General features: G+C 38.6%; 1 protein-coding gene and 1 long non-coding RNA gene across 2 annotated transcripts in view; one reads left to right on the top strand and one right to left on the bottom strand.

The window, feature by feature from the left end:
* LOC143744287 (uncharacterized) overlaps window positions 1-3,098 on the top strand; it is a 45,641-nt gene extending 42,543 nt beyond the window's left edge. Inside the window, exon 3 of the long non-coding RNA XR_013205827.1 lies at window positions 3,012-3,098. This is a non-coding gene — a long non-coding RNA (uncharacterized LOC143744287). The remainder of the gene's footprint in view (window positions 1-3,011) is intronic.
* Window positions 3,099-3,527: 429 nt separating this feature from the next.
* LOC143744169 (scavenger receptor cysteine-rich domain-containing protein DMBT1-like) lies at window positions 3,528-21,825 on the bottom strand. Its single transcript, XM_077235583.1, has 14 exons — window positions 21,735-21,825; window positions 19,698-19,812; window positions 19,059-19,097; window positions 18,602-18,961; window positions 17,952-18,292; window positions 17,651-17,702; window positions 16,613-16,921; window positions 10,748-11,056; window positions 10,350-10,652; window positions 9,120-9,425; window positions 4,378-4,683; window positions 4,046-4,131; window positions 3,854-3,956; window positions 3,528-3,756 (listed from the first exon to the last, which is right to left on the bottom strand). Exons 3-13 carry the CDS (start codon window positions 19,090-19,092, stop codon window positions 3,879-3,881), a joined length of 2,484 nt encoding a protein of 827 aa, XP_077091698.1. The 5' UTR covers window positions 19,093-19,097; window positions 19,698-19,812; window positions 21,735-21,825; the 3' UTR covers window positions 3,528-3,756; window positions 3,854-3,878.
* Window positions 21,826-23,769: the final 1,944 nt, after the last annotated feature.

Raw genomic sequence — 23,769 nt, 5'->3', positions numbered from 1 at the left:
CCGGTCCCTGTACGACCGGAGCAGGAGCTTGGTTCGCATTGCTGGCAGCAAGTCAGATTTGTTTCCAGTGCATGTTGGACTCCAGCATGGGGTGCTCTTTGTCGCCGGTTCTGTTCACAACTTTTATGGACAGAATTTCTAGGCGCAGACAGGGGCCGGAGGGTCTCAGGTTTGGGGACAGCACAATTTCGTCTCTGCTCTTTGCGGATGATGTTGTCGTGCTGGCTCCATCAGACCAGGACCTTCAGCATGCACTGGAACGGTTTGCAGTCGAGTATGAAGCGGCCGGGATGAGAATAGGCACCTCCAAATCCAAGGCCATGGTTCTCATTCGGAAAAGGTTGGCTTGCCCAGTTCAAGATTTCTTATCCAATGTTGGTATTACAGGCTTCATCTTTCAGTTGAAATGGCTGATAATTCAGAATTTACTGTTTGCAATTTACTTCTTTTTTTTATTTTTTTTTTACTTTTACATATACCAACGGATGCCTAGTTGCCACCCCTCATTCTGCTCTTGCCCTCCTATTCGCCATCCCAAATATAAAATCCTGGACATGCCCCTGTGTACATATAGCATCTTTAAACACAGTTTATATTAATAGTAATCAGAATGAAAAAAACAATGCTCAAAAATTAACTAATGCAGCAATGAGGGTGGTTGGCTGTGGAGGAGCCAGAGGGATCAGAGGTACCAGCTGAGATTTTCTCTGGTCTGACTGTTGTATCGGTGCTGCTGATGTCAGTAACAGCTGAAAAAATAATGACTGATGAATAACAATGAATCAACTAACAAACAAATAATACTGAAGCATAAAAAGGTTACATGTAAATATATTTACCAGCACAATATACAAAACAATGGCCACTGTGCCTTACCTAGCCTTACACATAAAAATTCCTGAGTCAGTGGGGCGCTGACAAATCCACTTCTTGGGCACCAAATAATTCTGACAAAATTAAACAGCCACTTCCAGTACTTCATGTTTGGACCCCATTACGTTAAATAGCTTGATAAATGCAAATTAGTTATTTCAATAAAATAATAAATACTATCTAGCCTAAATGGATATGTAGAGTAAAGCTGCTCATTCTCTTGCAGTTTACTATCACTATGCAGTAACTATTTTTCTGGAGGAAGGATGGACTTCAAAAAAGTAACATATTAATGCACACATGTTCAGCTTCTAAATTTGTATTGAGTGTTAACTGTTTAATAAAAGCAATAAGGAACTTGAGGCGTGCTATTATGATTACAGTCAGGGCTGAAGGGCGTTGTTTGGTACGACACGAAGCAGAGTGCCTGCTTGACCCCTTCAGCCATGACTGCATTCACAAAACAGCACACCCTCTCGTACTGTATTGCGTACATGAAACATTATTTAAAGGTAAAGTATGTAGTTTCTGCAACACTAGTGAAACCTACGCACCTAGTGGAATTGCAAACACCCCTTTCACAGGTTGCACCTCCCCCAACTCAATCATAACAATCACAGCTCTTATGGGTGCTTGCGAATTCACGTCACGACAGGTAAATATAGGCTACTACTTTAAATAAAAGGTTCAAGTTATTTACTTTTAGCTGTGTTCCTATGTGTCATGAGTAAGCAGTGAGTGTGTTTTTTTTACAATAAACCCATCCACCCTAACGTGCCAGCAGGGCCGTTTGAAGGAATTTGGGGGCCCCAAGCAAAATTGACATGGAGGCCCCCCCAACCCCACACCCGACCAATGGGATTGAGGCCTCATTGATGAACTTCACTTCAACAAAATGGGGAATACAGAGCTGTAAACATTTAAAAGATGCTGGAGCCACTTGTAAAAGTGAGTAATAGGGTCTCTGATACATTTTTCATATTGCTTTGAACCCAGTAATGTCATTACTCATTATTTACTCAATGAGTAAGGACTTTAATATCATCCTAAAACAGTATGGTTTGTTTTTTTATGTTGAACATAAATAATGGATGTTATTTAATGACACTACAGATTGAACTTCGTATACTGACTTTAATTAAAACAACTGTTTTGCAGGTGCCATGTTTGCTGTGATGCATTTACACGGCTTTGACCAGCGGACGTCGCTCCCTTCTGCTCCACTGCTTTGCGCATGTGTAGAAGTGTGAGAAAATAAGTCATGTTAAGATGTTAAGTCATTATTATGACAAAGTTTCTCATTATTATGAGATGTTAAGTCATTATTATGAGAAAGTTTCTCATTATTACAAGATAGTTTCTCATTATTATGAGATGTTAAGTCATAATTACTAGAAAGTTTCTCATTATTACAAGAAACTTTTTCAATGTAATGAGATAAGTCATAATTATGAGAAAGTTTCTCATTATTATGACTGAGATACTCTTTTTTTTATCTATGGCGGAAACAGGCTTCCATATCATTCAACAAATTGCACATCAGTTTCTGTGAATAGTAGTACAGAGATCACACAAACAGTAGCAGTATCATGCACAGTCTGTATTGATACCTGCTGTATTATGTCTTTTGTAATGTGTATATTTAGTTTTTTATATAAAAGCTTTATGTTAAACGAAACTCAGCAATTCTTGGATAATAAATTGCATTTACAAAGAGGTTTTGACCTTTTAAAAATTAGATTGGTGCATTCTGTGGTCTATAAGAGTGCAAGGGTTTATGTGTAAAACCGCTCTTTCAGCAGATGTGAAACAGAATCTATTATAAATGATTTATCAGTGCACATCGTTATTATTTTTGTTTTTATGTGCCCTCAAAATATTCTCTGGTAATGTTTACTGGCGTGACGGCGGGACAACCTGTCACTCATAAGATCGACCAATAGCAAACCAGAACCATACAATCAATTCCCATTTGATCAAATTAAGTCCTGCCCCATATTTTTTCTTGTTTGAGAAGCCGTTTCACTCAGATATGTCACAATAGGGAAGATAAGACTATTTTCGTCTTTTGCCGACTTTAACAATTATGTCAAACCATTCATCTTTTAAAACCCCCGTCAATATTTTTTACTTCACAGAAATTGTGAGACGAGTTGTGTTGAGGATAATGGTGAAGGCCAAGATTGAAGTCAATGTGAATGACCCACATTTCAAGAAGGATCTTTGGACATGGTGAGGTTCATGTGCTTAATAAGTGTGATGTGTAGCTTGAGTGTTTTCTTACTAAGATTTCGCCGAATTTCACAGATAAGGAACGTACAAATTAAAGGGAAGTATAGTGTGAACTGGAGAACACAGCCTGATGATCAGGTATTTCACAAACAGAAAACAGCTACAGGTTTGTAAACTGAATGGTGTTGTACTACATATATTTATGTAATATTATAATTTGATATTTTAATTATAAACCTGTTATATTCACAGGTCCTTTTTGAATGACGGAAAACCAAGAAAACACAGACTCTAAAAACTCAAATCTATCTTACAGAATTTAAATATTTTAGGAGGTTATGCTAGCTGTATTAAACTATATTGCATCAGAAATCAAATAAACATGTGAACTTGTAAAGAAAATCAAAGTTTTAAAGTACTTTTTTATTTTCCTTTCACCTCCAACCAATGACAATGGCCTTCAAAATGATGACAAACCTTCACTGACTTTGACCCGCTGAAACTTAAACATTGATGTTCTTTATATTATCCTTTTTTTTATGAAACCCTTTTCAGTATACAAACACTTCTAAAATGTCTTCTTCATCAGGATGATTCTGCAAGAAATGCTGTTCTCTTGAAATGCATGAAAGGCCATTTCTTATGTGTCTCCTGTGGAAACAACAGATACAAAAACCTGTAAATTTGAATAAAAATTCTATATTTAAGTTACATATTTAAAATGAGCCCATACAAGGAGTTTACAAACCTGTCAGGGATCAAATCATTTCTGTTTACTGAAACACTTGCCCATTCGACTGAGTTCTCCACTTGACAGAGAAATTTCCATTCTTTTGGACCTCTTTTTTAATCTGTGCAATTCAGATGAACGAGACCACAGACTCTCAATGGCAACAATAGAAAAGTGAAAAAAGGTAATTGAATTAGGAAAATTCCTTACTTTGTCCAGTATCTTTGTCATGTGTGAAGGCTCGTTGAGATTAACAGAGTTAGCGTTCACCTTAATCCTGAGCACATTTCTAATCTCTGTAAAGGAGATAGCAAATCTTAATATGATATATGCTCATTCCCCAAGATAACTGAACCATGCATTTCTTTTAAGAATTTGGTTTTATATTGTTGTTGTTTCATGTTATTACAGTTGTTGTTGTTGTATTTTTGCATGATGTCATATGGTTTAAGTTAATCATTTTATGTTTAATATAGACATACATTTTCTTGGTTAATATTTGCAAATGCAGAGAACAGATTCTGGTTTGGTCATGGACCCACCTCTGCAGATGATTCCTGCATCATATGCATGAATGCATTGATGGTTTCCCCACCCACCAAATTTGCAGTTCCTGAGGTTTGACTCGTCTCCTCTGCATCTGAGGGAATCCATCCATATCGGCCCCGTGCCGGTCCCAAAATGGGCATTTGTCAAGGGCTCTGAGTTTCCACCACAGCCCAGCTCTCTACATAGTACTAAACCATCTGCGATATCCCAGCTGTTATGGCACACTGTTCCCCACCTGCCATCATGAAACACCTGCACTGTGCCCTGACAGGGGTTGTTCGTATTCACCAACTTCACCTCTAGAAAGAAGTCAGAAGAGTTCCTGATCTGTCTCTATGTTTCATAGACTGTAAAAAAATATGGACGTAGTGTCCGTGACGTCACCCGTAGGTTTCTGAAGAGCGTTTTTGAAGCCTAAAGTTGGCGTGGCCAACCGTCGCCAACTTGGCAGTGCGTCATCTCTCGTCACTCCCGGATAAAAGAAAATGGGCAAAGAGGCGGGACGTGGGTGGAGCTGAGGTGCTAATGCTATGCTACTGGCCTCGCGCTAAAGCGACAGCTGAATGTAGAAGTAAAGCCAATAGTTAAAGTTCATGTTTTTGCCCTTCGAAATACTATAATAATTAAAAGGCGTAACTAAAAGTGAGACTATGTGTATCGTGATGCATTATTATTCTGCTAGTTAAAAATTTATTATTATGCAGTGACTTACAATATTGCTCTGAGCTTGTGCGTATAACAGTGATTCATGCGCATAAAGTTACATGTCACTCAGCGCGGCATCGCACGTCAAGTTCGTGAAAAGCTTTATTCAGTTCAGTCGATTTTAAAATCTGATATTGGCCGCCTCTCAATTTCTCAAATGGGTTAAACCAAAAAGTATTACCTCAGAAGTTCAAGTAAATGCACTATAAATCCGTGCTCATTCAAGGGTGTGCATCTATTTCATGGACGGAGAGAAAGCACTGACACCTGCAGGATTTCATCTCACGGTACTTTTTATTTAACACTTAAAAGTTAAAAAAACATATCTGTTCCGTGAGAGCTATGGTACCGCATAACGAGTGTACCCTGTATACTCCAAAAAGCAACGAAATTGTCAGACATTAGTGCATGCGAGGAAAACAACTGGAAATACAGCGCTGGTTGTTCTCTCCATACTCGACAACGACGGAATCCAACGCCGTGGCCAAAGGTATAATGTGTGCATTAAAGTGTATGAAATAATCCCGAAAAAAAGCACAAACACTGCAGAGATGGCAAGTACAGCAGCTGCTGGAATTAGCTGAGGGTGACGATAACAGATAGACAAACATCGGATAGCAGTTACAGCAGCCTCAATCCACCAGTCACTCAAGTGGCCACGGACCTTAATTATGCAGAACTTTAAGGCTTAATATAATTTAAACGGATGAGTTGTAAAAAAATTGACCCCCCTCACAGTTGTCATGAGGGCAAGATTAGCTATATAGACCAAAACCACTTACAGCTCCAGGCTGTAAACATATTTTTTTTCTGCTGTAAAGTTGGGGATTTTAACATGGGGGAGATACAGATTTGACTCACTTTCAAGCGGCCAGTCGATGAATTGCAGTTTAATTCACTTCAGTGTTGGTTTCAAGAGAGAGACGGGGAGGTTGCCGCTTGCTATGTTTACATTAAAGGTACAATATGCAGGATTTTTCGCCACCAGGGGTCGTACCTCTTACAATAACAAAGGCGTATATTGATGACGTATATTCCACATTAAGCTGAATTATGGATCATGTCGTCAAGCTGATGGATCTTTTATGGATGAGTGAATACATTGATGTTTTTAGCATGACTGTGGTGTGAAGCAGGGCGAGATTGCTAGATGTATACCAGGGCCACACGCGACGTGAGTCCCGCGGATATAAAAGAATAAGGACATTTCATTCTACTCTAACAGTTACACTATCACACTAAACGGCATTTGAGTGTGTTGAATGTTGTTAGTTAGGTTGTGTTGGCTTTATGAGACTAAGTAAAAAGCCTGCGCTGACCAACTGGCCCCGGTCTTCACGCAGATCTTCAACAGATCATTGGAGCAGTGTGAAGTTCCCTGCTGCTTCAAGCACTCCACTGTCATTCCGGTACCCAAAAAACCCAAAATAACTGGATTTAATGACTACAGACCTGTCGCTCTCACGTCTGTGTTCATGAAGTCGTTTGAAAGACTGGTGTTGGCCCACCTGAAGGACATCACTGGACCCCTGCTGGATCCCTTTCAGTTTGCTTACAGAGCAAACAGGTCTGTGGATGATGCAGTCAACATGGGACTGCATTATATCCTGCAACATCTCGACAGACCTGGGACTTATGCAAAGATCCTCTTTGTGGACTTCAGTTCGGCCTTCAATACCATCATGCCTGATCTTCTCACAGCCAAACTGACCCAGCTCTCCATACCATTCTCGATCTGTTAGTGGGTCTCCAGCTTCCTGACGGACCGGCAGCAGCGAGTGAGACTGGGGAAACACACATCCAGGACTCTCACCACCAGCACTGGCGCACCCCAAGGGTGCTTTCTCTCCCCACTGCTCTTCTCCCTGTACACTAATGACTGCACTTCTAAAGACCCCTCTGTCAAGCTCCTGAAATTTGCCACAGGAGCTGCTCATTCAGTTCTACTCAGCCGTCATCGAGTCTGTCTTATTCACTTCCATCACTGTCTGGTTTGGTTCAGCTACCAAATCAGACATCAGGAGACTAAAACGGACAGTCCGGACTGCGGAGAGGATCATTGGTGCCCCCCTGCCAAACCTCCAGGATCTGTACTCTTCCAGAATGAGGAAGAGAGCAGGTAAAATCATCACAGACTCCACTCACCCTGGACACCACCTGTTCGAACTGTTACCGTCAAGACGGAGACTCAGATCTCTGGCCACTAGAACATATCGGCACAGGAACAGTTTCTTCCCACAGGCCATTTCCCTCCTGAACAGTTAACATATCTCCCAAGGCATATGCCTTAAGTGCAATACTCCCACTGTTTAGTGCAATACCCTACAACTCAGGCGATACTTATATGTAGATTTATTTATTTATAATATTCAAAACACTGTAAAACTGTTCATAATCTGTAAATCTGTAAATGTCGACTATTCTGACTAAACCCAACTGTGATACTTTTATTCTCATATATTTCTATTTTTTATTCTTATAATTTGTAGGATTATGTTTCTTGTTGTATCTGTATTTGTATATGTCCACTGGAAGCCTCAGTACCAAAACAAATTCCTTGTGTGTGCAAGCACACTTGGCAATAAAGCTCTTTCTGATTCTGATTCAGATTCTGAAGTAGTTTAGATCAACATAAGAATATCATACAGATCATATTCTAACATTTCATCATGTTGAACTAAATAACATTGATAGTTTTATGTACATTTGCTCACCTGTCTAATAAAGTACATGCAACACTCGCGTCTCTGTCAAGTCGAAGTTAGTCGCGGATGTGGAGCTCTCGGCATCTCGAAAGATGATGATCTTCGTTTTAGTCCTCTTCTTGTCTCAAAGTCTGCTTGCCATGGTCCATAATGTTTAAACAAAACAACAACAGCGTGAGCATCCTGCTAGGCATAACGGGCATAGCCCAGTTGTCAACGTCTTTCGCCATGGTTACTATGGCAGTGCGAGCCCAAACCCGGCGGAAACCGAGGGTAACGCAGATATGACGTCATTGACTGGCGACTCCTCACCCCTGCTCACACGTCCCGTTTCCTTGGTTAAAATCGCAATTTTCTCACGATTTACAAATAGTTTGAAACATTTGGGATATTGTAAGTAATCAACTAAACAAAATATATAACATTGGCCTAGTGGTTTTTGGATATTTTACTGCAAAAATCCTACATATTGTACCTTTAATAATAGCTGTGTAAAAATACATATGTCCATCTGACCATAATTCAATGCATTTGGGTCACACTTTATTTCACATAGTTACTATAGTAATTACTATAAATTGTGCATAATGACATGCAACAAACCCTAAACCACACCCTAATCTTAACCCTAACCCTGAAGTAATGACTTTCTCATCCTATCTTGAAATCAAGTTATGTCATCCTAAAACAATATGCTGTAAGTACGTATAGTTAAGTATTATTGCTCAGTATTTAAATATATAATTACACAGTAACATAGACAAATTAAAATAAGTGTAACCTGTATTTGTAACATAATTTAATACAGTATTTTCGGTAATACTTAATTTTGATTGCCCCCTTTACACATTTTGTTGACTATAAGTAACCTTGCATTTCACCAAGATCCAGTTGCAATTGTGATATTCAAACAGTTGACGAACAGAGTAAATAGCCCCCTAATTAAAGTAATAAAGTAGTGATAAGTCTTTTCACAGACTGATGATGCATTTCCAGTTATTATCATTAAAAAAAAAAAACATGTACATTTATAGCAATAAACTTTGCGTTTAATTGCCTTAGCATTCAATTATAGAAAACTAGTTAATGCTGCTGTGTGAGTGTTTCTAATACAACGGTTGAGGGAGTTACGGCAAATTTGACCGTTTTTGTTCTCCACTATTGAAGTTAATCCAACTATGATGACTTCAGCTTCTGAGAACCTCGGAAATGCGAAAAGGGCCCATACATGGGTATATATTTTAGAAACATATACATGTATAAAAAATTTAATTAAATAAAAAGTAAGAAAATGCAGTTAGAAAGTTCTTAGACATCTAGTTTACCTCGGCAGATGACACCTGCATCCTTTGCGTGCACACAGTTGTGTACTCCCCATCCCCGTGATGGACAGTTCTTCACTGAGGCCTCAGTGCCTGCACAGTTAACGTCATCCATCCATATTCGTCCTATACCAGCTCTGAAATAACCATCTGTCTTTACCTCTACCGGACTTCCACAGCCCAGCTCTCTACAGACAACTTTAGCGTCAGTCATATCCCAACTGTCTCCACAAACAGTTCCCCACTGATTGTATAAAAGAACCTCCACCCTTCCAGAACAACTGCTGCCTCCATTTACCAATCTCACATCTGGGAGACAGAGTAAGTACATATCTCAGACAACATACATATAACAATAACTGTATACATATTATCTTTTATACATTTCAAGTCAGAGCTGGTTGTCACGTGTTTGATATGTACAATTTATAAATTATTTAATTTTAAAAAATCTTTTTAATTTGTTGGCCAAAACACATTTTCCATATTTGCTTTAATTGTTCAAATTGGTTAAAAAATATACACAGTCATGAAATAGACTGTAGACTGTAGTCTACTTCATGACAGTGTATATTTTTAAACACATTTTACATTGTAATGTTAGTTTACCATTGTGAATAGCTTTTGTGGCACAAAAGGTAAACAAGTATTAAATTAACTTTTTTAAAGGACCCTTTTCACAGACTGTGATGATCTGTTTACAGGGTTATTAACACTGTACATATAGCAAGATTTGTAATATATATTTTATTTTTATTTTTTCAAATAATGTAACTTTAAAACTGTTTTACTAACTTGGCATTATCAGTAAAATGGTTTCGGCAACATTTCTCTTTTCTGACCAACATAATACATTTTTATCCTCTTTTAGAAAATCAGAGAAAAGCTATTGTGAATTATTTGCTATTATGGCAAATGGGAATGCAAAAAATATATTTGTTGTAATTTCCGTTCACCAATATAGAATTTTACCCAACTATGACGACTTCTGCTTCTGAGAACCACAGAAATGTGAAAAGGGTCCGTAGCGGTGGAAATGTCCATAAGCTTTTAAAGACTAAAGTTTTGAGTCTATTTAGAAACTGACTGTCGAAATCAAACCCACTCTGAGAGGGAAAAGAGTGACAACTAGCCCTGAAATTTTCAACATGGTCCTATTCTTTTCTTGCAATACTAAATAAAGTATAAATAAGCTCATTTGTTCAATTTAAGCCTCTTCTTGTTTGAATTTACCTCTGCAGGCGACTCCTGCATCCTGAGAATGTCTACAGAGGCTGTCTACAGAGCCAGATTTGCACTCCTTCAGTGAGGACTCACTCCCGGTACACAGTAAATTATCCATCAATATGTTACCTGAACCGATCCAGGAATAAGCTCCAGTGTATGTCTGTATAAGAGGACCACAGCCCAGCTCTCGACACAGCACAAGACCATCCAGTAGATCCCAATTGTTGTGACAAACTGTGCCCCAATCTCCACTATAATGAACCTGTACTGTGCCAGAACAAATGTGTGGGCCATTTACCAGTTTGACATCTGAAAGGAGAATAATTCAAATGAATTCACGTTGCATTTGACATGCAATCTTGACGTAATCATTGTAGTTCCCAGAGTTTGTCATTCACACTTACCTCTGCAGACAACTCCTGCATCATTGTTGTGTGTAATCGATATATTCTTGTTTATCCCTGGAATACATCTTTTCAGAGAGGGTTCAGTCCCAACACAATTGGTATCATACATCCATATACTACCTGAACCCTTCTTAAAAAAAGATCCACCCTTGACACTCAGCACACTCCCACAAGCGACCTGTTTGCAGATCACATCTCCACCCAACAGATTCCAGCCGTCATCACTAACCGTCCCCCACCCATAACCATCATAGAAGACCTCCACCCTCCCGGAGCAAGAGTTTTCTCCATCTATAAGCCTAACCTCTAAAGAAGAGAAAGGAGGACATTTGTTTAAAAAATGCACCACCAGCAGTAGCTATGTTTACATGTACTCAAATAATCTGTTAGAAATTAGATTGAAAAGCCTTCATGCAAAAACTTAATTTGATCCAAATGAGCTCGATCTGAATGATATTTCGATTGGGGTGGTGTAGACCTGAAATAATTCAATCAATAGGAAATAACTTAGCATGTAAACGCTTGAATATAATTCAAATATATAAGATACAAAAATACCTTAAAGGGGTCATATAATGGTACATGCACTTTAACAAGTTGATTGTACTAAAATGTGTGTTGGCAGTGCCTGTACACAACCATCATATAATGATAAAATCCATCCAGTGTTTTTGTTTTAATCTCCTTATATGTTTTCCCCTGCCTAAAATTGAGCCGTTTGATCTTGTGACATCACTAGATCGGACGCCCCTCCCACGATTGATAATTGACGGCAGAGTTTCAACACAGACCCGCCCTGGGCAAGCTGTCATCGTAGTCGCCATTGTTGCGATTGTGGTGTTCTGTTCTTGGGTGTAAGTTTTTCAACATCAATCTGTCAGCGAACTAACCTATACATCAGTAAACACATAGTGTGTGTATCCCACTACTCTACTTTGCCAGTACATACAAAAATAGATCAAAGTGACATTACGTTAACCAAACTTTCAGAAACGTCCTGTTCGAGCCTTAATTGTTGAACTTCTTCGGTCATCTTGTTCCGGGTCCGACTCCGGTTCAAATTGGTATGGTTGAACAGATGTTTCCTCAGAGACTCCTGCTGCCATTCTTGTTGTAAAATATACCCTCAACTGTTGTCAAGGCAACACTCCACGTGCAGTTGTGTCAAAACGCCCCACAGAACAGAGGGGCGGAGTGAGCAAAGCTCATTATCATTTAAAGGCATATGCACTGAAACGGCGTGCTGAAAACAGAGCTGTTTTTGCCCAGGCAAAATTAGTCTTTTCTTACAATACTAATGAGAATTTTTAATAAAAGTATATTACAAAGTTTTCATTTAGACCCTAAACATTCATATTAACTTGTGCAAAAAGGGCATTATATGACCCCTTTAAGCACATGTTTACCATATTTTTTTTATTCAATTCAATTCAATTCAAATTTATTTGTATAGCGCTTTTCACAATACACATTGTCTCAAAGCAGCTTTACAGAAATTGCATTTCGGAAATGTACATAGAAAAATACAGTTAGTTAATCAAGTATTAATTTATGGCATAACATATCGCCGGCTTTGAGTCGTCTCTTCACAGGCGTCGAGTCGTCTCTTCACAGGCGTTGGGGCATCTGAAGTCTCCGTGAGAGGCTGGATACAAACTGGAGCTGACGAACGCTATTTACCTCGGGACTAGCGTCCCGAGATAACAGCAGAAAGGCAGATGGGAAATAATTAGCATAGCTGATGTTCATAATGTTAATGCATTCGAACCGATTCAGCAGTATCAAAGGTTAAGCATTAAGTGAATGCTTGGTTAAAGAGATGCGTCTTTAATCTAGTTTTAAACTGGGACAGCGAGTCTGAGGCTCGTACAATATCAGGAAGGCTATTCCAGAGTTTAGGAGCTAAATGCGAGAACGCCCTCCCTCCTTTAGTGGACTTAGATATCCTAGGAATGACCAGAAGCCTCGAATTTAGTGATCTTAAAGAGCGCGATGGATTGTATGGCGATAGAAGGTCTGTTAAATACACAGGAGCTAAACCATTTAGGGCTTTATAGGTCAGTAGGAATACTTTGTAATTGATACGTAACTTAATAGGTAACCAGTGTAGAGATGATAAAATAGGTGTTATATGATCATATTTTCTTGATCTAGTAAGAACTCTAGCAGCTGCATTTTGCACTAACTGTAGCTTGTTAATTGAGGATGTAGGACAGCCAGCTAATAAAGCATTACAGTAATCTAGTCTCGAGGTCATGAAAGTATGAACTAACTTTTCTGCATCAGAAACAGATAGCATGTTGCGTAGCTTAGCAATGTTTCTAAGGTGGAAAAAGGCTGTTCTTGTAATATATGAAATATGATTTTCGAAAGTCAAGTTGCGGTCTAGTATAACACCCAGGTCTTTTACTGTAGTGGATAAAGTAACAGGACATCCTTCTAAATTAAAGTTGTATTGTAAGGGATTTTGTGGGTAGTTTTTTGGACCAATAAGTAGTACCTCCGTTTTATCTGAATTTAATAGCAGGAAATTACACGTCATCCAGCATTTTATATCATTTAGACACTCTGTCAATTTAGATAAGTTAGTGTTTTCATCTGGTCGTGATGAGATATATAATTGAGTGTCATCAGCATAACAGTGGAAATTAATTCCATGTTTTCTTATAATATTACCAAGTGGCAGCATATATATTGAGAATAGCAGAGGGCCTAACACCGATCCTTGCGGCACTCCATAGTCTACTGACGTTATCTTTGATTTTTCCCCATTTAGACAGACAAAATGGTAACGGTCTGATAAGTAAGATCTAAACCAGCTTAATGCCTGTCCCTGAACACCAGTGTAGTTTTGTAGTCGATCCAGGAGTATTTTATGATCGATAGTGTCGAACGCAGCGCTTAGATCGAGTAGAACTAGTATTGAGATACAGCCTTGGTCAGAAGCTAAAAGTAAATCATTTGTAATTTTAACTAGCGCAGTTTCTGTGCTATGATGCGGTCTGAATCCCGACTGGAATTTTTCATAGATATCATTTTCTTGTAAGAAAGAGCACAATTGAGCGGACACAATTTTTTCTAGTATTTTAGACATAAATGGAAGATTTGAGATGGGTCTGTAATTTGCTAAGTTATTTGGATCTAATTGCGGTTTCTTAATGAGAGGTTTTATTACTGCCAGCTTGAATATTTTTGGAACATGACCTAAAAATAAAGACGAGTTAATAATATTAAGAAGAGGCTCTTCGACTACAGGTAACACTTCTTTCAGTAGTTTAGTGGGTATTGGATCTAATAAACATGTTGTTGGTTTCGATGCAATGATAAGTTTATTTAGCTCTTCCTGTCCTATAGTTGTAAATCGGTGTAGTTGTTCTAGAGGGGCCATAATTGAGGCTGAATCATAAGACATCATAGAGGATTGTATATTTACAATTGTGTTTCGGATGCTTTCTATTTTCTCATTGAAGTAATTCATAAAATCATTACTACTATATTGTAATGGAATATTTTGCTCTGGTGATGTTTGTTTATTTGTTAGTCTAGCCACGGTGTTGAATAAAAACCTTGGATTATTTTGGTTATTTTCTATTAGTTTGCGGAGATGCTCAGCCCTTGCTGCTTTTAGAGCCTTTTTATAACGTGACATACTGTCTTTCCACGCGATTCTAAAGACCTCTAAATTAGTTTGTTTCCATTTACGCTCTAAGTTACGAGTTTCTCTCTTGATTGCATGCGTAGCACTGTTGTACCATGGTGCTTTAGTTTTCTCTCTTACCTTTTTTAATCTAATTGGTGCAACAATATCTAGTGTACTAGAGAACATGGTGCTCAAACTGCTAGTCATTTCCTCTAGTTCATCTGTTTGTTTGGGTGCACTGCGCAGCTGAGATAGATCAGGTAAGCTATTTGAGAATCTATCTATAGTGGTTGGAAGGATTGTTCTGCCTGGTCGATAACGTTGCGCAACGTGACAAATTTCAGCAGTACGTATTATACAAGTTACCATGTAATGATCAGTGAGATCATCACTTTGCGGTATAATATTTATATCAGTTGGATTGGTTCCATATGATATAATTAAATCTAGTGTATGATTTAGACGATGAGTGGGACCGCTGACGTTTTGCGTGACCCCAAAGGAGTTTAATAAATCTGTAAACGCAGTCCCTAACGCATCATTTGTATTATCTACGTGTATGTTAAAGTCTCCAACAATTATTGCTTTATCGACATTGACCAATAGATCTGAGAGAAAGTATGCAAACTCTTTTAGAAAATCAGCATAGGGCCCTGGAGGTCTATATAGGGTAGCCAAGGCTAGAGATAATATGGATTTGTTTCTTGCATCTAAGAGCGTAACATTTAGCACAAGTACTTCAAACGAATTAAACCTGTGACCTGTTTTCTGAGTAACATTAAGAATATCTCTATAGATTGTTGCAACCCCGCCGCCACGACCGATCAGACGGGGCTCATGCTTATAACAGTATCCTGGTGGAGTGGACTCATTTAGACCGAAATAATCATTTGGTTTAAGCCAGGTTTCAGTAAGGCAAAGTACATCGAAACTATTATCTGTGACCATTTCATTTACAATAACCGCCTTAGGTGTGAGCGATCTAATGTTTAGAAGACCTAGCTTTAGAAATTGTTTTTGTTCACTGATATTTAGATTTTCTGGTTTAATTACAATAAGATTTTTGCTAGATCCTACACTAGATTTATTGTTTGGCCTCACTAAGCGAGGAATAGACACAGTTTCTATATAATGTTCTACACTACTTATATCAATTAAGTTGGGACAGCAAAGACTGTGATTTGGACTTTGACTTACTAGTCATATGGTGTGTAACGTCTTGGAGATGTTGTCGGACAGAACAGCCGCTCCGATTCTGCTGGGGTGCAGGCCATCAGCACGGTAGAGCCTAGGTCGCTCCCAGAACAGATTCCAATTATTTACAAAGAGCAGTTTCTGTTCATTACACCATGACATTAACCATTCATTTAGAGCAAATAATCTACTGAACCTTTCTTGTCCTAGTCGGTACGTGGGAAGCGGTCCAGACACGATGATAGTTGCTTCAGGCGATGTGCTGCGAACCGTCTCGATCAGGCTTCTGTAGTCCTTCTTCAGAACCTCCGTCTGCCGCAGCCTGATGTCGTTCGTCCCGGCGTGTAGGACCACAGCTCCGACGCGCTCGTCACCGTTTATGAGATCATTGCTTACGAATGTCCAATTGTTCATTTATGTGCTTCGAACTGCTCAGTGGAGACTATATATATATATATATATATATATATATATATATATAAACTTCTAATATATTTGTCAGAATTTGTCAGCTAACCCTAACCTATACCTAAAGAGGTCAATGCAAAAAATGTCAAAAGTATTTAAAGTTTGTTATGGTAGGGACATCAACTTTAAGTTTTCCCTACGGTTCATGAGATCACACTTAGACCCAGAACCCAGAGTACTCACCCCCATCCCAGGTTGGGATAGAAATAGTTAGAAGTGAGGAGATGGGGTGGTGGAGGAATGCTGGGAAACTGTCATGGATCAGAGGTATGCTCTTATCTCCTTAGTTGATTAACTGATAGTTTTCCTCCCATGTGTATAAGGTTAATTATATACATGTGCTCCTCCCGAACTTTGATAATAAAACCATTATTTGCGTGAACAGGACATTTCGAGACTCCCACTTGTAAGTAATAGTGTAATAGTGACACTATTAAAAGTTTGTAAATCCCAAAAACGGACAATTGTTAACGTAGCCTTTGATTGACAAAAATTTGTGCATGTAATCATAAAATGTATTTTTTTTTACTTTAATTTCAGATTCAAGTGGGCGTACTTACCTGAACAGGTGACTCCAGCATCATCCGCATGTGTACAGCTGCTCGCTCCCCAACCGCTAAACACACAATCTTTCAGTGATGTCTCTCGGCCGGTGCAGTCGACGCCATCCATCCATACTTTACCCGATCCCTGTTTGAAATAAGCATTGTAGTATAAAGCCACTGGATTTCCACAACCCAGTTCTGTGCACGCCACCAATGCATCCATGCGATCCCAGTTGGTGTCACAGACCGTTCCCCACTCTCTGTTATGGAAAATCTCCACTCTCCCTGAACACATGCCACTTCCTTGTTGAAGCCTTATGATGGCTGTGGAAGTGAAAATGAAATGTTATGAAAGTTCTTTCACTCTTAAAAATAAAGTTTCTTTGTTGGCATTGATGATTCCATGACCTTTAACATCCATGGAACCTTCCCATTGCACCAAATGTTCTTTAATCTTTAATAGTGAAAAAAGGTTCTTTGAATTATTAAAATATTCTTCACATGAAAGGTTCTTTAGGGACCCCAAAATGATTCTCCTCGAAATATTCTCTCGAAATCTCCCTTTTGGAACCTTTATTTTTTGGAGTGTTGGAATGATATGATGTTTTATTAACAAAATTCGGGAGGAGCACATTCAGAAAATTAAACCTAATTAAACACACGTGGAGCACACTCAGACAATCAAACCTAATTGGACACGGGTGGAGCACATTCTGCTAATCAACTCAATCAATAGTCAAGAGGTGTATATATACAGAAAACTTACCTCCGTTTGTTGACAGTTTAAAAGCATCCCTCCACCACCCCATTTCCTGACTTCTAGTCCCACATACACTTACAATGGGGGGAGTACTCTGGGTTCGGGCAAAAATTCAGAGTTTGGAGCCCTCCCCCCGGACAGTACAACAAATACGCATAATCTTTACTCTGTTAATTGATGTAAGTGTGAACTCGTGAAATATGATTTAGACAATAACGTGAATGGGTCATCAACATTAAATTTTCCCTACGGTTCATGAGTTCACACTTAGACCCAGAACCCAGAGTACTCACCCCATCCCAGGTTGGGATAGAAATAGTGGGGTGGTGGAGGAATGCTGGGAAACTGTCATGGAACAAGAGGTATGCTCTTATCTCCTTAGTTGATAAACTGAATGTTTTCCTCCCGTGTTAATTAGGTTAATTATATAAACATGCTCCTCCCGAACTTTGATAATAAAACCAATATTTGCGTGAACAGGACATTTCGAGACTCACACTTGTAAGTAAACGCGTTTGTCAATCCCAAAAACGGACAAGTGTGAACTTGGATTGACAAAAATTTGTGCATGTAATAATAAAGTGTATTTTTTTACTTTAATTTCAGATTCAAGTGGGCGTACTTACGTGAACAGGTGACTCCAGCATCATCCGCATGTGTACAGCTGCTCGCTCCCCAACCGCTAAACACACAATCTTTCAGTGATGTCTCTTGGCCGGTGCAGTTGACGCCATCCATCCATACTTTACCCGATCCCTGTTTGAAATAAGCATTGTAGTATAAAGCCACTGGATTTCCACAACCCAGTTCTGTGCACGCCACCAATGCATCCATGCGATCCCAGTTGGTGTCACAGACCGTTCCCCACTCTCTGTTATGGAAAATCTCCACTCTCCCTGAACACATGCCACTGCCTTGTTGAAGCCTTATGATGGCTGTGGAAGTGAAAATGAAATGTTTTAAAAGTTCTTTCACTCTTAAAAATAAAGGTTCTTTGTTGGCATTGATGATTCCATGACCTTTAACATCCATGGAACCTTCCCATTGCACCAAATGTTCTTTAATCTTTAATAGTGAAAAAAAGGTTCTTTGAATTATTAAAATATTCTTGACATGAAAGGTTCTTTAGGGACCCCAAAGTGATTCTCCTCGAAATATTCTCTCGAAATCTCCCTTTTGGAACCTTTATTTTTAGGAGTGTTGGAATGATATATGATTTAGAGAATAACGTGAATGTTACCTACAGTCACAGACAACTCCAGCATCTTTCGTGTGGTCACACGCGTCGGTGTGGTTATCCCAATCGCAGTCGAGCACCGAGCTCTCATTCCCAAAACAGTTCATGTCATCTGTCAGTAATGGTCCCGAACCCTCTCCAAACAAACTACCAGAGTGCATGGACATGAAAGGACCGCAACCTGCTTCTATGCAGATCATTTGGCCTTCGACTTCATCCAGCCCTTCTACACAAATGGTGCCCCAGTCGTCACTGTAAATCTCAGCCCTTCCAGAACAGCGATTCACACCATTCACCAATCTCACCATAGCATTATTGGTTGTACTGGTTAAACTGGATGTACTGACGGCTGCATTTTCTACATAGGCTGTTTGAAAAATACTAAAAGTTTAGGGGAGTCACATACACAATGTGTATTAATTTTTAAATAGAAAGATTTGTGTGCATATATGTGTGTGTCTCACCCAGAAGCAAAATGAAGCTCAGAAAGTACAGCATAGTGGCTGAAAAGAGACAAAAGTTATTGTACCAATAAGCAGCAATTACTGAAAACAACTTCAGCAACAGGACCTTGATAATTCAGTACTGCTCAACAAGGAGTAAAAATGTGATTTATCTTCAGCCAAATGCTCAGCAGATTTTTTTATATATTCTGAATATTTGCGCCACACTTGGATTGAATGGAAATGGGATGTTTATGGTTGATCATTTATCTTTTCAGGATAAAAAAAAAAAGCATTTACCAAATATACAAGACAAAAACATTTTTTTCTGACAATAGTTAAATTCAATTTTTTTTACAACTACAGTAGTACAGGCCTATATTATAATGTCATATATTATATATAATTAATATAATTTAATTATTAAATTATATTATTAAATCATAAAAAATGATATTAATGATTCCTCACAATATATGCCCTTTCATGTTAAAAAGAGACCTACAAATCATGAGGTTATTTTTAAATATCATGGTGAAATCAAAGTCATTCAACAACAAACTGACAGTTCCACAAAACAGAGCTTGATAAAATGATGTTCAAACATTAATGCACAAAAGATGACTACAAATAAACAAGAAGAAAATAAGGCGTACAAACCTTTGGATGTCACCTGTCTGGTGCTCAGAGGATGAGTGAACGTCTTTTTATAGAGGTGTAAGAGAGCTTGTGAACAGAAAGCAGCATGAACCCCTTTGAGCCCCTCCTTCACATACTACAGTACAAGAAACAACTATGCTCAAAATAACACGCCTCACTGCCAGAAAGGAACAAATACCTATGTTGCCAGTGGACAACTCTGAGGAAAGCATGTTAATTTAAGTTAACTATGTGAAGTTTTTTTTTTTTTGGTGCAAAAGTGATTTTAATTGTACATATTACAAACTACTCCAACCAATGAATATGTATAAATTTAATTCAAGCAATGTCTAATGCAACAGAGTAAACAACAGGGAATTAAAAAAATGCTAAAACGCATTGTTTTATATCATTTGGTTCTGATCATTTCTTGTCACCGTCTTATGAGCAGGACACCCACATTTGGCAATCAAATCTTGATTTTACTATTCAAATAGGCCAAGAAGTGCAAAGAATAGCTTGCATACTTGCTCCTTGGTGTTAAAAGCATATACAAATAAGCATCTTTAAAAAAAATTGAGCCTGGAAAAATACATGTGAAAGCATTTGCTATATGGGTTTCCAACAGTGACTAAATTAACAAATGTTAAGCCAATGTACGTGTTCCCTTTCAGTCGCTCACGTTCGACGTAACGACGCAAGTCATAAATGTCAATTACAAGGCCCGCGGGCCAAACACGGCAAAATATTCTGGTGATCAATTTAAAGGGATTGTTCACCCGAAAATGAAAATTCTGTCAGTATTTACTCACCCTCATGTTGCTCCAACCCCATAAGACCCCGTAAGACTATCTGCTTCGGGAGATGCTTGAGGTATGAAGAACTGAGATGGTGCTTTGATTTCTCTGAGCTCGCATTGCTATCAACTCTCTGCCAAAAGACCCGCCCTCCTCTGACTCTGATTGGCTCTGAACCTGATGGTATTAAACAAACCAATCAAACCAACAATGGCAGCGAGTATTACCCAATCAAGGGTAGAATAGGACGAGTCTTCCCAGAATGCGGGTGGAATGATTTGCGTATTGATTCAAAAAGGGACGTGCTGTTTATTACACAAATACGGGACGATTCCGTATTTTAAGGGATGGGTGGCAACCCTACCAGCGTCGGCCAATAGTGAGCCTACGTGTGATGTAGCACTACGCTATCACACTACGTTAACTGACTAGAGGCCAACAGAGAAGGAAATGAATAGTTGAAATAAAGTCGTTATTTTTGTTTTGTTTTTGCGCACAAAAAGTATTCTCGTCGCTTGATAAACTTAAGATTGAGCCACTGTAGTCACTTGGACTATTTTAACAATGTCTTTAATAACTTTTCGGGGCTGGCAAGTTTCAATCCCTTAAGAAGCCTATGGACTAGTATGGAGGAGTGATCCATCTCTCAGATTTAATCAAAAATATCATAATTCGTGTTCCGAAGATGAACGAAGGTCTTACTGGGTTGGAACAACATGAGGGTGAGTAAATAATGACAGATTTTTCATTTTTGGGTGAACTATCCCTTTAATGTGGCCCGTGCGCTGTTTAAATATACGTCTGTGACAATTACAACTTTGAGACGCAGGTGGTGCTGTCGCGCTTCACTCAACTCGCTAATTTTATCAGAGAATACAGCAATAAGTAAGTAATAATTGATGACCCCCACACAGACGCCGTCTGCAGTACCCAAACATAAACAAAACTTTCTTACAGTTGTGGGTCTGGCTTTATTCTGCCATTATTGCTCCGCTGTCGTCTGCTGCAATGGTCTCTTGACTGGGGGGTAAAATTAGTCTGTGGGCCGGTTGGCTCGCTAGCTAACGTTACACCCGTTGGCGCTTATGGAGATTCTCACTTCCAAAAACGTTTGAGCACATTTTCGATTCGCCATAAATTTTCGTAAAAATGCCAATATTTGAAATCTACACAGTTGATTTCTTGCATCAAATGTTCTCGGAAGTGAATTTAGTGAAGAAATACTGTAGCATACGAAATTGTAGAAAAACGACTTACTGACCTGCCTCTGTCTGCTTCCAGCACCTTCCTCGAATGCCGAAATGAATGCTGGGATATTTCTGCCGTCAAGTTCACACAAGTTACAAACCGATGCATCCGGGTGGCCTTTTTATCTTTATCAAAACAAGAAATAAGTTCTCTAACCAGCACACCTGCATAAAACAGTACTTTAAATTAGGTAGCATAAAACGATTTTAATTTCATAAAAACTGTTTGATAAAGCAAAATATTCAACAAATGATAGATATAATTACCAAAAAGGTAGATAGACAACAAATTGTATCTGCTATTGTATCATTTGGCTTATTTAGGTAGCTCTTACTTTGAAAAGACAACTTTAACTTGAAAGGAAACATGCACAGGGCATGATGCCAACTGTCAGTTAAACAAAACAGTGTTTAAAAACAACTCATGGATTTCAGAAAAAATGTTTGATAAAGCAAAACATTCAACAAATGGTAGACAATTATAGATAAATGTATAAAGATAACAAATGACATCTAAAAATTTTATTTATTTATTATTTATATATTTATTTATTATTTGGCTTATTTTAGTAGCTCTTACTTTCAAAAGACTTGAAGACACATGCAAAACTAAGCAAATTAGGCTCTTCTTTTTTTAAACTCTTACCAGCCACTCTGATTAGTAATGCCTTACACTACTGCGTTACACTATTCAACTTCAACTACGGGGCTGTTGAATGCTTGAATCTGATTGGTTGAAGAACGTTGAATGAAACACATGGCCAGTAAATTCAAAGGTCCTCACTGCCAAAAACAGCAAAAGCACCAAAACTCACAGCAATATGTGACCAAGTAAATAAATATAGTAAACAATAGGATAAAAAAAGACAAATAATTTCAATGTTTTTGCCACACAGTTACGTTTTATTATGCATAGATAAGACACGCCTCTCTCCCAGCCAAACGCACATACCTTTTTTACAGTCTATGGACACACACTCGCACATAAACGTGTTGTCAGCGCTGCTCTGAAGATTTTATCAGTAAAATAGTTTAACAACTTAAAAGCTACAAGACATTTATCCTGGAGGAACGGATAATGGACGCTTCGTTTTTTATTTAAGGGGCTATACCGGACGAGTTTTGAGATCTATAGTCAAAATAGACTTGACCCTCCCTTTGCCAGCAATACATTTTTCTATGACCCACCAAAACGATTGTGAAAAAAGGCATGGTTGTGAACGATTGTGAAAAAAGGCAAAAAAGGTTACACCCTCCCCGATAATTTATTGATTACTTCTGTACTGGTTTGCGCTTGGCAAAGATGTTCAGATATCTCTATGCCTAGTAGACCTACACCAAACGTTCATTAAAAAGGGTCCTGTACAGGGCTATACAGTGCGACATATATCTACGATGAATAAATACCACTGTAGCGTGCGATACAGACAGTTTTGTAAACTCCATTACTTGTGTTTGTTATCAGACATGATAACAGTTATTTTATAGTATAGCCTAGACCTACTTGTGCTTATGCGATATCATGACGCTTTGCGCGAATTATGGGTGTAACTTCCGTTAAGCTGTAAACAATCTAGGGCTGGGCGGTATATCGAGTTTGTACAATATATCAATATTTTTTTTCCCCACGATATGGAATGAGGCAATACCGTTTATATCGATACAGTAGTTTGATACAAGCACATCTGAAAAATAGCCGAGGACACAGTGTGAGCTGCTGCAGTGAAAGTACATACCCAGCAAGCAATAGCTGCCATTTCACCGTCTCGGTTAAATATAGACCCAATATAGTCCGGCTATGTGTAACCCACTTCTAGCCAAAATAATATTGAATCTGGTTACATGTCATTTTTTCCAAAATAACTTGCGAGATGTATGATATTCCATCATATAAGCAAAGTCAACTGTGATTAAAAGGTAATTTCTTTTAAGTGACCGCTGTGCGTAGCCACTATTTAGCTTGTAGTCAGACCAGCTACTGTAGCCAGACCAGCTACTGTAGCCCAAATACAGTCAAACCTGATTAATTGTAGTTTTGTGGCCAGGCAG

This window comes from Siphateles boraxobius, unplaced genomic scaffold, assembly GCF_051911475.1.
Source record: "Siphateles boraxobius isolate OS27281-9 unplaced genomic scaffold, OSU_SipBor_1 2, whole genome shotgun sequence".
Lineage (NCBI taxonomy): Eukaryota > Metazoa > Chordata > Actinopteri > Cypriniformes > Leuciscidae > Siphateles > Siphateles boraxobius.
The sequence above is the reverse complement of the archived record's forward strand: the minus strand, read 5'-3'. Positions and strand labels throughout refer to the sequence as shown.